This window comes from Nothoprocta perdicaria, unplaced genomic scaffold, assembly GCF_003342845.1.
Source record: "Nothoprocta perdicaria isolate Ctin4 unplaced genomic scaffold, notPer1 scaffold_568, whole genome shotgun sequence".
In the NCBI taxonomy this organism is placed as follows: Eukaryota; Metazoa; Chordata; class Aves; order Tinamiformes; family Tinamidae; genus Nothoprocta; species Nothoprocta perdicaria.
The window spans coordinates 20,074-32,812 of NW_020455830.1; the positions used below are offsets into that span (position 1 = coordinate 20,074).

Here is a 12,739-nt window from a genome sequence, read left to right on the forward strand (position 1 = left end):
TAATTATGTTAGGTGTAATTCTATGTGACTTCTTCTGTTTTGGTCCAATCTAATTCCACACATACACAGTGACAAGATGACCAAACATGGAGTAGAAGTCTACAGATTCCCATAATGGGTCCATTTCGAATCATAATCTCTAATCATTTATTATATCAATCCTGCAGCTTATTGAAACAACCTTTGTGTATTGACATTTCTTCTACATATGGGAGCAGTCTGCACTGCACAATGTCATGCAAACATCTTTAAGTGTTAAAGAGTGTTATACAAAAACAAGAATACTCCATTTATAAATATAAAAATACATAGCAAATCAAATTATTATTGTATGTTACAAAATTTGTTACACTCAGCCTAACAGAATCTCTAAGATACAATAGGATTAATTCGCAGGGTTAATCTTTTATGAAAGAAAGACAACACTGTTGAAATTATTAGGAAAGTCTCAACATTTTAATATTGAAAACTTCTCAAATATTACTGCAACATGATTGTGGAAAAACATGTTAATCCTTAGAAAGAAATCAAAWATATCTGAAAAACAAAACAAAACAGAATCTCTTCTATTTACGATGTTTGATTCTAAGTTGTTTCCTCGTTCARTTCCGCATTGCCAACATGGCATTTATGTCCCAAATGAGATTCCGTAACTGATCCATGATCTGCTTCAGCTGCTGATTCTTCTGCTTTAGTTTCTGTGGGAAGAGTGCATTAAGATTTTTTTTTTGTGATCAATTTGGATAATATAATCAGTAAATCAATAAAAGTTTGCGTTATGAAATAGTACATGGATCTTCCTCTTGGCTGTGAGCAATACCAGCATGATAATGTATTCACTTTTAAACATATTTGTGAAAGACAAGACTCAAAAAGGTAAGTATCACGTTAGAGGAGAATGCTGTTCTTATCACCACAGTCTTTTTAACAAGACCCTTGATTCCTTCCAAAAAAAAAAAAAAAAAAAAAAAAGAAGGCTAATCTTTCTCCTAGAAATACCCAAAAACCAGCACATTTTTGTGAAAGGAAGGGATTGAGATCTCAAGAAACAGATACATTTATGTGATTATATGTTGCATGAAGTGGATGCTCAGCAAAGTGACAGATTAACAGTAGTCTGAACAAAGCATGATGTATAGGGTCAGTCAAGCTTTCCAACCCTTCTGCTTTTGTGGTTCAACTATGAGGTGCTACTAAAGTTGTGTCTTAAAACAGATATTCCTCAGCATGCTAGATTCTTTAAAAATGCATATTTGCTTTTGTGAACTACAGAAGCACCTGAAGAAACAGAAGAGCAGTCAAGCTGATTCTGTTTGAGCCCTTAACTAGAGCCCGAAAATAAGGTCAGTTCAGATGAAAAATCAGTGCATTCAACCACTGCACAATCTCCCCAAGCTCTCACATTTCACAGCAATACATGTATTGTCCATTTCATTCCTTTTCCTGCTCAAACCAAAGCCACCAAGAACTAAAATACTGCACATTGTTAACAACAAACATATGCCATTTATTTCATTTAGATTTCATAAGGTAACAGCCTTTTTACATTAGAGATCAAACTACCTATTCATGGGGGCAATCCAGAGGGAGGGCTTATTACCATGAGAAGATGACAAACTACTACAAATGTTTCAGGTACAMATAACTTTGCTCTGTGCACTGTGCAAATGGAAATATATTAAAAGGGCATTTCAAATCAGTAACACAACCAAAGTAAATGGAACTGAGCTAAAAAGGAGTAACATGCCTTGATATTCTGAAAACCAGTCTCCTGAATTTGGATGAGGGCAACAATAATCGTCCTGAATCACCCAGTGGGTGAGCTGAAAAGAAGTCCAGAAGAAACAGAAAGCCTAAATACACTTCAGACCTGTAAAAAATGGCCTTAGGCTTACATTATTCCTTATGTTACTGGCTTATGTTATTCCTCATGTTATAAGCTTATGAACATACCACACCCTGAGAAAGGAAATATCCCCAAGCACAGAYTTTGGCAGACACATTTCTGGAATTCCACAATTTCTGAAAACAGACCCCAACTCCAAAGTCTCCTGAGAAACTGCACAGCTCACATGCACTAACTCAGAATTTCATATTAACCATCACAGTGGGCTAAAAAATATTTTAACTATAACTATGTGCATGTTATCTAAATCTCTTTTATTCCCATTTGCTAAGCCGAGATGGCACTATATGCAGCAGAGTTCCAACCCCTAAATAGAAGAGCTAGAACTCAGAAGCAAGCAGGAATCACAGTATCCAGATGGATGAACTGCAAGGTTCTCCCTACAGAATATAATGGCATAAGATCTTGATGTTTGAGAAGGTGCAAGAGGGAGGAGAAAACCAGCACATTCATACCTGCAAAAATTTTAAACATATTTCCATTTGCCATGTTCAACATTCAGTCTCAGAGAAATGCTACACTAAAACTGTAAGTTTAATGTAAACTGTCACTCAGCTAATACTGAGGACATGCCATTTATATTTCAAAGTCTTCATGCATAGAAATAAAGGTTGAATAAACAATGACGGTTTTAAAGTCACAAATAGAAAAAAGAGCTATTAACCTCTGATACTGCAGATTTTATTCTATTTCCCTCCATTTCTAATGATACTAACATGTACTCTTATGCAGCTATGCTCATCGGAGCCTAAACAACTTCACACAGGATACACCCAAGAAGTTAATGCGATAAAACAACATTATTTTTGTGCAAATCTCAGAAAACAGGAAGTTAGCTGATTTCTACTTGATACCAGGCAAGCTGGATGAACTTCAAGTTGGAATCACTTGGTTTTAGTTGTCTGTAAAGACAACAAGCAAACCTATCCCATTCTTCAATATTTTATTTTCTTATCTCTTTTTTTTTTCAGAGATGGAGAGCATCTCTGGATAGAAAGCACCATCTCGGATAGTCACGGTGAAAAATGATATAACAGCAGAACAAAAGTCCACTTTTGAGAGCACAGTCTCCTATTTGAAATGCGTAGAGTGATTTTGTTTCCCATCTCTGACAGGCAGTGGTCCACACCATGGACTACTACACAATTAACATGTTCTGCACCACTGGTAATCCTGGCCTCTGCTTTAGACTTTGCTGAGCCAGTAAGAACATCTCAACTTAATTCTAACCTTGGAAAGGAAGGCAAAACTGTCTTCTTGGGAAATGAGCGACATTTGAGAGCAGTTTCTGCAGCAGTGACAAGTTTTTGTGTGGACAGATTACTTGCAAGTGGTCTCCCACTCCTTCTTTCTGCTGAAATGGTATAGTTGAACTCTGCTTAACAGTTGTATGAAACAAAACAAAACAAAAAACCCCAYGCTCTCAAGTGAGACCTTCATAATAAAATTTCTGCAGTCAGAGGCACTTATGTCCTTAAGACAAAAGGTAATTTGGGCTTCCTGTCTCCCTCCCGGTCTCACAGCTGAAAGAAAAACTTGCTAAAAACACAGCCTGAGTTTCTGAAAGAAGCAGAGGCACCAGTGACAGCCTGTGCTCCACTGCATGTCCAATATATTGAACCGGACAGCAATTGCCTCTATCCTCTGCACTGTCACTCAAAGGAGTGAATGTTTTAGTTGACTGTCATTAAAATAGGTGGAGGTTTCCTTTGTGCTAATCACTGTAATACTACTATATTCAATTAATACTATTAATTAACACTGTCGTAGTCACTGAATTCAATTAATTTATACTATTACATTCAGCGAAGAGGTCTGAGATCTTATTTAGTTTCCTTCAAACTGAACAGCTTGTGAGGGAATTAGGCAGTTTCCAGGGTGCTTTGCTAGCATGCTCCCCACTGCTCCATCCCCTCTCTTAATTCAGAATTATTATTTCAGTAGCACCATTTCACACTCCTCTGTTCAGAGCTCAGTTTGGTTAGTCTTAAGCAGAAAAGACTTAATACCACCTTCAGCTACTTGATGGAAGGCCATAAGAAAACAAAGCTGGACCATTCTAGGAGGTGTGCACCAAGAGGCATAGGGCAATGGGCAAGAAAAAAATAGAATACCTCAATTCAATATGAGGAAATTTTCTGTTACAGTGAAATTTGTTAAACACTGAGCAGGGGCAGAAAAAATGGACTCTCTGTTCTCATGGATATTCAAAATTCTACAGGATCTAAGCCTGAGCAAATGGCTCTAACTTGCATAGTTGGCCCTTTTCGAGCTGGAGTTTGGACAAAATCTCCAGAGCTCCTTTAAAATCTAAATTCATCTACAGTTCTATGATTGCAGAGAGCAAATTTGGGTACCCAAGAAGCATGGAAGTGTGCCCAATGCAGATGAACAGGCTGAGAAGGTGCCCAGATAAACATTTTTTCCTCTCCTGCTGAAGTGCTCCTTGGTGCACATTCAGATTCCACGTTAAAAGGATTCTACAAATACAAATTATGAAGAAAGGAGATTCAAATCATGCAGAACTGGGTGATAGTTTAATAGGAATATAAACTTCCAGCACATTTGAAAGCAGTTTTCAGACAAAGTTTTTCTCAAAAAAGGAAGACTAATCACAGTGTATGTCATTTTAAGCACTACTTCCTAAAACAACATCAGCAGTAATGCAAAATGGATTTGGTATCAAAAAGCCCAGGAGCTGATTCACAATGACTTAACTCAGAAGTCAACTGCTTTTTCCTCCTTCAGCAAGTTTATTGTCACTTAGTTAGTAATGCTAACTAGTTAGGACTACTGGGATATTTTCTGTTTTAAGTTCTGTCTAATGTATTCCAAGATCAATGACTCAAGGTGAGTCTAATATCTTTAAAATACTACACATGATGCCACAGTTGGAATGCAGGGAACCTGCAGACAGAACATCACCCTCTAACTGCTGCAAAGAGCAAATGGCTTCAATGAAAACTGGATCAGAATTTCTACTAGTAGACCAATGTAAACAGTAAACTGATTCCAGAACAGTAAATTCAAGAAGAGTCAACCATCTCACTATTTTGCAGTCTTAGAAAGTAAATACAGATAAAAGGAATAAGGAAAATCTTTGGGAAGTTGGGGAGTGAAGTGCGTAGTAAAGCAGCTGAGTTAGTACTGAATAAATAGATTTTTTCAATTTAATAATATTAGTGCACTTACTCTTTTTAGTAGCTGCTTATATGACAAAAATCCTTTTTACTTTTAAGCTTAATTAATTTTATTTAAACCTACAATTCTTAAATACTACCAAATTGCCAGGGCAGGAATTCATTACTTTGTAGACTGATTTATATTGTAAATTAATGGACAGGTACTTGTTAACTGAGGTGAAGGCATGAAATTTCCTGGCCTAAGATCAAACAAATCTGATATAGAAGAATAAATAATGAAATAAAAAGGTGAGATTATAAACTAACTGTGCTACATCAAGATGTACTTGTGCCCCTAGGCTAAGGAGTTGAGCACGGGGGCAGGTGATGGTGGCTCTTGACATGGATGTTCTTGTGGGTGGGTAGATGATCCACAAGATACTGGTTTGGGCTGGGCTCCCTACTGCAAGGTGACGTTTCTCCTATGCACAACAGGCTGTTAATGAGACCAGACTAGCTGGAAGTCACAGAACGATGAGCAAAAGCAGGAGACTCAGGCAAGTGATTTAAATTAATCAAAAATGTCACAATATTTGGGTTATTACATTAGTTATTTTTTAAATGGTATTTGAAACACCAAAGTTTGAAATGGTACAACCTACCCGTAGCCAAGAAAGGACTAGCTGAGCCAAAGAACCATCCAAAACAATAGTGGGTCAAGAATACATAAAGTTTCCTCATCTGTTACATTAGTTTCCTTGTCCCAGAAATTTTATTCAGACTTTACATTACTGAAAACATGCCAGAAGCAATTAAGCAAAATGGATTGGGAGACAGAAGTTACACACTATGCAGTAGTGAAAAGCTTTCAGGAGTACCAGCTAAGAAGGAGAGAGACTATGCAACTCAACAGGGTTGAAAATTAGACCAATTAACCTGATTTATTGATTTTTTTTCTTTTGGGGAAAGAAAAATGTTTTAAATTCAGTCATTAAAAACATTTCCTGTTTTGTGCTTCAGTAAAATTTGAATTTTGAGGCTGGTATTGGATGTGCTTTTCAAAAAAGCTTCTTTTCAAAAAGAAGTATTTTGAAAAATTCTTTTGCAGCAGTGAGTAAATATTCATCACAAAATACACTACAAAAAGTTCAACTATCTTCTAAAGATTGTGGAGAAGGTGGAAAACATATTTATGCATTTAAATGGAAATAAGGATTGCAGACTGGATTTATATGAAAATCTAAATACTTTTTAATTATCAAGGTGTCACCAATACTTCTGTAGCACCATCAATCTTTTTAAGGTTTAGATCTCATCATAAACATTTATGAAATTCTTTTCACAAGATCATACCAAGGAGATTTAAAAAGCACATTAGCATACAAGTACAACAACAAGGSCAAAAACATGTCATACAACTATTCAAAACCACAGCAAATGTAGACAGTTGAGCTTATTAACAGTTAAAGATTGCAAATAAATGTGCATAAATTCACAGTAGAACATTACATACAATATATACAATCCTCTTATAAAAATTGGAAAAAAAACACAACAGAAAAGCCAACCACTCTTTTCTATAAATTTGTCTTGTCCCACTTTCTTCTGCACAATAAGCATTCATTTTTTTAAATATGTACAATTAAAAAACTACCTAACTGTAATTGCTGAAGTCAAATGAAAATATTAGAAATATTTTAAAAGATGAAAATACACTGATTATTCTGTCTATAAAAAAGTATTTTATTTCATTTGCTCAGATGTTTTTGTGGATAATGCCTCCTTTTTATGTAGTATTTACAGATAGTAGACCCTCTAAAACATTTAATTAATACTATTTGGTGTTCTAGAGATTGAAAGGACTATGTTCAAAACTATGGTCTGATAAAGTTAGGTATTTCTATCTTCAATATTATATTAGCTTTCACTACAAAATAYGTATTTTTAGATTTGATTCAATCTTTAGTAATTTTATCTGACACTCAAACTAAAATTTTTAAAGCACTTTTTTCATATATAGTACATTTTTTTCTGAATGCATCATGATTCAATAAATGCTATATTTAATGAATGTTCTTTCTCAAATTGCCAAAATAAGGGATTTTCACAGCTGCCTTTTGTATAAATTCAGAAAATCACAGTAATAGCTACACTCTAAGTTCCATAGACATTTTTAACCCACTACCTTACAAAAAACTTTCAGGTCCAGCAGACACCTTCCCTCCACCTGCATTGTCAGCTCATAGTAGATTCAGCCTAAATAACACGTTGCATTCGGAAGTGTATTGGGTTAAAAATAGACACAAGTAAAGTAAAATGTTAAGATATCTCAACTCTTCTGGTAGTTATAAAACAAAAAAACTTTCCTAGAAGCTAATTCCAAAATAGTCCCATGCAATACATTTTTATCACACATACTGCATTTAGCAATGCAAGCTTTGCAATTATAGAGTGACATCTTCTGTTTTGTGCAAATCAATCCCACCTCCCTTACCTTATTTACTTCCAARATTTCCCTTCTTTCCTCGGTAGCAAAACGAAGCTGACTGGCAGCACCACGATCATCATGCTTGGATCCATCTTCTTCAACATATGGAATAAGTTGCTGTGAGGACAACAAACACTCACTTAAAACAAAACAAAAGCTGAAACCAGGAGATACAGAAGGCACTACCATCTTCTCCAGAGGTTCAAACTKCCCAAGATGAAAAATGTGGAAAATAGGTCACTGCATCACCCTGGAACCAAAGGCCTTGCAATGGTCTCTGCCTGTTTTCCATGAAAAGCCTGTGCTTCAGAAAGATGCAGCTCCCCATACAGGGGCAATTCCCCCCTAGGCCAGACCAATTTCACAACCATTGGCAAAACCCAGTCTTAACATTTAAAGATTTCTGATAAGCAAGTGATTCATGTATTCCTGAACACAGTAGATTAAGGATTTCATTAACAGGAAAAATTGCTGTCACCAGCTGACAGGCAACCAGAGGCTGAGTTTTTCTTTTCGATCAATAACCTGCTGCATATTAACAAGGCTCCTCTCTAATGACTAACACAGGAGCTTCTCCTGCCTTCACAATTTACTGTTTCACATCAGCAGCCGTCGTGACTAGAATTTTGAAAATAGCAGCTTTGAGCACGATAACACTGTTAAGACTTCTCTGCAGTAAAGATCCTACTTTCTACTCTGAAATCACACTCAACATCAGATAACACTTAAAAAGAAAAAAAAAACAAAACAAACAATATCTCACCAAAATACAAAGTCTTTTTTTTTCCTAGTTAACTGTACTCTGAATACTCTGTACTCTGTACCTACAGTCACCTTCAACACCATTCCAGCTACTAGCTAAACATAAAAAACTCTAACCCTTGGTTAGAACCCAGATCCTAAGAGTTTATTAAAGGAGAAGTCCACTTTGGAATTTGTGAGATAAAATTAACTTCCTATATGGAGACAAAGATACTCTACAAATTTCTCTCTTGTCTGAAGACAGCAATAGATAAAGCACCTTTAAGTGTCTTACTTTAACCCACAGTCTTGGTTCTAAGCTAGAAAGGAAATTAATGTATGATCTTCTTTGTAGTAAAAGATCTATATGATACAACGTTAACTGATGTACAGACCTGCCTTTTAAAAATGTATGTTACGTATCCCAAATTGTGTTTTTCATGCAACATGTCCCCAGATCAATTTATTCTTATGCAAATATACTCGACAGAGTTGAAGAGATCTGGTTGCCATGGACAGCATGTGCAAAACTTTAAGCCAACATATGCCAGCACTGCAGTCTCTTTTCGCAGCATGATTTCCATTTAACTGTAGCATGAAACAGGTTAATCAAGTGAAGTGATCCCAAGTGTGGTTATGCAGACATTTGGGCCAGCAAACAGGAAGCAGCACCTTAGATGGTGCAAAGGAGCAGTCAAGGCAGGATAAGATTGACACCAGTGAGAGCATCTTGGACACCAGTGAGAGCATCTTGCATTGGATTGTTGACAAACAAATCCAATGTGGGTTTTTTCAGTCCAATTTTTGAAATTTTACACACATGAAGTTATTGTTATTATAAAGATCATAATGACAGTATTTCTAATTATAAAGATTATAATATTTTAGTGATATACTAAGTATCATTTACAGTTGAATTTAAATAGAAACCCACTACTTGACTAATACCCTAATTATGGCTTGCAATTTGTGCGAGTCTCTGTTTGGCTGTTCTTAAGACCATATCCACAGTTGTCTAATAAGAATTTTTCTATAAGGATCTTCCACTGTGATCTCCTCAAGCACGTAATGCATGCAAGCGTCTCTGAAGTCAAAATATTTGATAAAGGACTTCTCAATGACTATTAACATATGTATCCTTCCTTAAAAAAAGGAATTAAGAAAATGGAGTAGGCCCTTGAAGAGCCACAGAAGCAAGCAGAAAGTACAAAATTACAAGACAAAATGATGAGTGAGGGTGACATTCCATCTAAGTATTGCCAGACAGCAATTGCTAAAGGATCAAACAATTAGTCATTGAATAATTGCCTCTTGTTCAATGAAATCTCAAAAGGAGTCTTAAGAAAAAAAAAAGAAGGGCAGAGCATCATACATCTATCCTGCTAGACAGATAGGAATCAATTATGTGGAAAGAAAAAACATTACAGAATTTGACTGTTTAAAAAGAGATTTGCTGACCTCCTTTAAAGATATAGTCAGAATGTCAGTCATTAAATAATATGATTGAGACTGTCCTTGAAAAGATGAAACAACAGTTCAAGAAAACTGATCAAGAGAAATTATGTGACACTTCATTCTCCCCAACTCATAAAATATGAAGAAGCAGCATTCTGCTAACTTCAGAGCAGCAAAGACTAAGTTGATGAAAATAATTTTTAAAAAATCATGTGTTGACAGAAAACTCAGCTGTGCATAAATGATAAGGAAGGCCTTGGTTTAGGAAAGTTTAATGGAACCAGTCATCGTCTCTGATAGCAGGAGGGGGAAAAAAAAAAAAAAAAAAAAAAAAAAAAAAACCAGTTCCTCATCCCAATCGCACATGTAAAGAAGATACAAAAAGATACAAAAAGATACATCAAAAGCATTTCAAGAGGATATAAGTATTGGACTTTTGCACACAAGCCAACTTTAACAAATCATAGAAACAATACTCTTAATGGGAGAGTTGTGTTAGTCTCTTGCTTGCCGAAAGGTTTCTCAATACCTTTCCTTGAAACACATGGCAGAGACTGCTGACAAAAGTAGATTACTAGACTAGATACGAGTGTCTGGCTACTTCTTAATTTCTTTATTGCTATCTAACGATAAGACTCAAATATAAAACATTATGTTTAAATAATAAAAATTCAATCAAAAACTAGAAGCTTATTAATAGAGTGGCCTCTGAATCCAGAGGTCAGTAATAAGAAAACTTCACAGTCCTGGTGATCACAGACATGGAAGAAACGAGATGATAATTCTCAGACCATAACCTAAATAGGTTTTAAGAGTATCATTAAGAGTTAAAAAATAATTTAAGGCATACGGGGAGGAAAATGAAGTTCCKATTTTATTAGAAACAGCATTTTTATCTGAGAAACATTTAGCCATTCCTGCTTCCTGGAAGTGTTACCTCTTGACCGCCACTGCACATTCATATTTGGTTCACATTGGCAGAGCAGTTAACAGCAACTACAGGAGAACTAGCAGAAGGAACTACAGAGGCCCAGAATCTAAAATCTTGAGGTGAAGCCTCAAGATTTCAAATGATTTCAAAATACAATCTCTCCCAATTAAAAGCTGTTGGCAGTGTGAAAGTTTCACAATCTTCCAATCAGTTCTAAATAATAAATAGAAGTCAATTCATTGAAGGATTCCTCATTTATAACGTTTATGATGACTCCCTGGTGTAGCTGAAAAGAATGAGTGATATGTTTAACAGAGTGGCACTTCTGATTTGTAATTTATATTTAAGATAGAGRTACTTACTTCTATGGGAACTGGATCGAGTCCTGCACAGTTTTCATTGCATTTGTCATAGACTAATCTCAGTTTTCTGAAGAGTATTGACAGCTGACGGAGATGCTCCTGCAGCTTTCCCAGTCTGTCCTGGTACGTCCCAGTATGGTAAGTGACACCATTTGGTAACTGAGAAAACCAGAAGCCAAAAATGTTAGAAGAATTAAAGTTTATTTCACAGTCACTAAATAAACTWAAATCAATCAGGTTATTTGTACACTGGAAAATAAGATAATCAGATTTTCTGATTTTCTGTGTTTCTCCACAAAAGTCACTGACGTTCTCCGATATTCTCTTTATCCATAAGCCTCAGTCCTACCTGCTCTTCTGATGTGTCAAATCGCTGCTGTCAGACATCCTCGTGCATTTTACATTTTACCCATTGCCAGTCTCCCTGTAACTTCCAGTTAATGTCTCCAACATGCTCTAAAAACTCTTACCAGCATTGTATGTCCCAATCCCCAGGTCACAATTCAAACTCAAAATAAAAGCAACTTAGTAAAACTTTAAATACATGCATCTGTACCTAAAATAGTCACAGTAGGAACTCTGCAGAAGAAGAAAACTATATAGTGAACAATGGAGATTATTTCTATGTTATTGTTTCCATGTTATTTCCAAGCTGAGGACACTTTTGCTCTCAGCAGAGTAGTGATGCACAGTTGCAAGCTTTCCTCAGGCAAGCAGGAAGCCCCAGATAAAGAGTATTTCCACTCTGGTAACACAAATTATCCCACAGGATTTTAGTGTAAAATATTATTGCAGAAAAATATTTATGAAAGCACTTCTAAACTATTTCCTGCAGGAAGGCACACAGAAGCATAAACAGTGCATGAACACACTTATTTTTAAATGAAAATGCACCATTTAAAAGCTCTTAAAAGTATAATAATTGTGGACAGTGATGAACACTTCAGTCCTTCCCCAGTTTCTCACTGCTAACCTAAAATGCAGGAGGAACCAGCTGCATTAAGAGTTATACAAGCACTGCAGCACTCAGCCTGCCTYCCCCAAAGCAGCATCATCAATCTAGGTGTTCAAATGCCCTAAACTACCTCCAAGTATCCATATATGTAAATACACACTATATATGTTTATGCATACGTATGAACCTGTGTGCATGCGTGTGTGTGTATGCACATACTTATGGCAGGTGATAGCCAAGAAGTCGGGAAGAGAACTGTGGGCCTCAAAAAGGGGAAAGCGGCGCCTCACCTGCATGTTCCTGAGCAGCTGGAAGATCTCCATGGTTCGGAACACGATGTCCTGCACGGTCTCCTGGCCGATTCGGCAGAGCGAGGCCGTGTTGACCTCCCTGGCCGCCTGGGCCTGCGTGCCGGAGAAGGCGCCGGGCGGCATCGCGGCCCCGGCCAGGGGAGGCGTCGACATCTCCGGCGGGCGCGGCGGTTACCGGTGCCCGGCCGGGGCCGCTCCGGCCATGAGGACCCTGCACCGGGACCCCCCCCGTGCACCGGGACCCCCTCCCGCTCCGGGACCCCCCCCCCCCGCTGCTCCGGCTCCCGCAGGGCCGGGGGCGCCGCGTCGCCCGGGAAACGCGCGGGCGGAAGCGCCTGGCGGAGCCGCGCAGGAAGTGACGTCGAGGCAACGGCCGCTCCCGCGCGGGCGGGGTCGGTGGGGAGGGGCCCGCGGGAGTGGGGGGAGTCTCGGGCTCCCTCCCCTGTCGCGTGTTAAAGAAAAACAGAA

The 12,739-nt window shown here is 37.5% G+C and overlaps 1 protein-coding gene across 1 annotated transcript; it reads right to left on the bottom strand.

Annotated features, from left to right (window-relative positions):
• Positions 1–519: 519 nt before the first annotated feature.
• MED30 (mediator complex subunit 30) lies at positions 520–12,439 on the bottom strand. Its single transcript, XM_026048737.1, has 4 exons — positions 12,251–12,439; positions 11,006–11,164; positions 7,523–7,633; positions 520–698 (listed from the first exon to the last, which is right to left on the bottom strand). The coding sequence occupies exons 1-4, from the start codon at positions 12,422–12,424 to the stop codon at positions 603–605; spliced, it is 540 nt and encodes a 179-aa protein (XP_025904522.1). The 5' UTR covers positions 12,425–12,439; the 3' UTR covers positions 520–602.
• Positions 12,440–12,739: the final 300 nt, after the last annotated feature.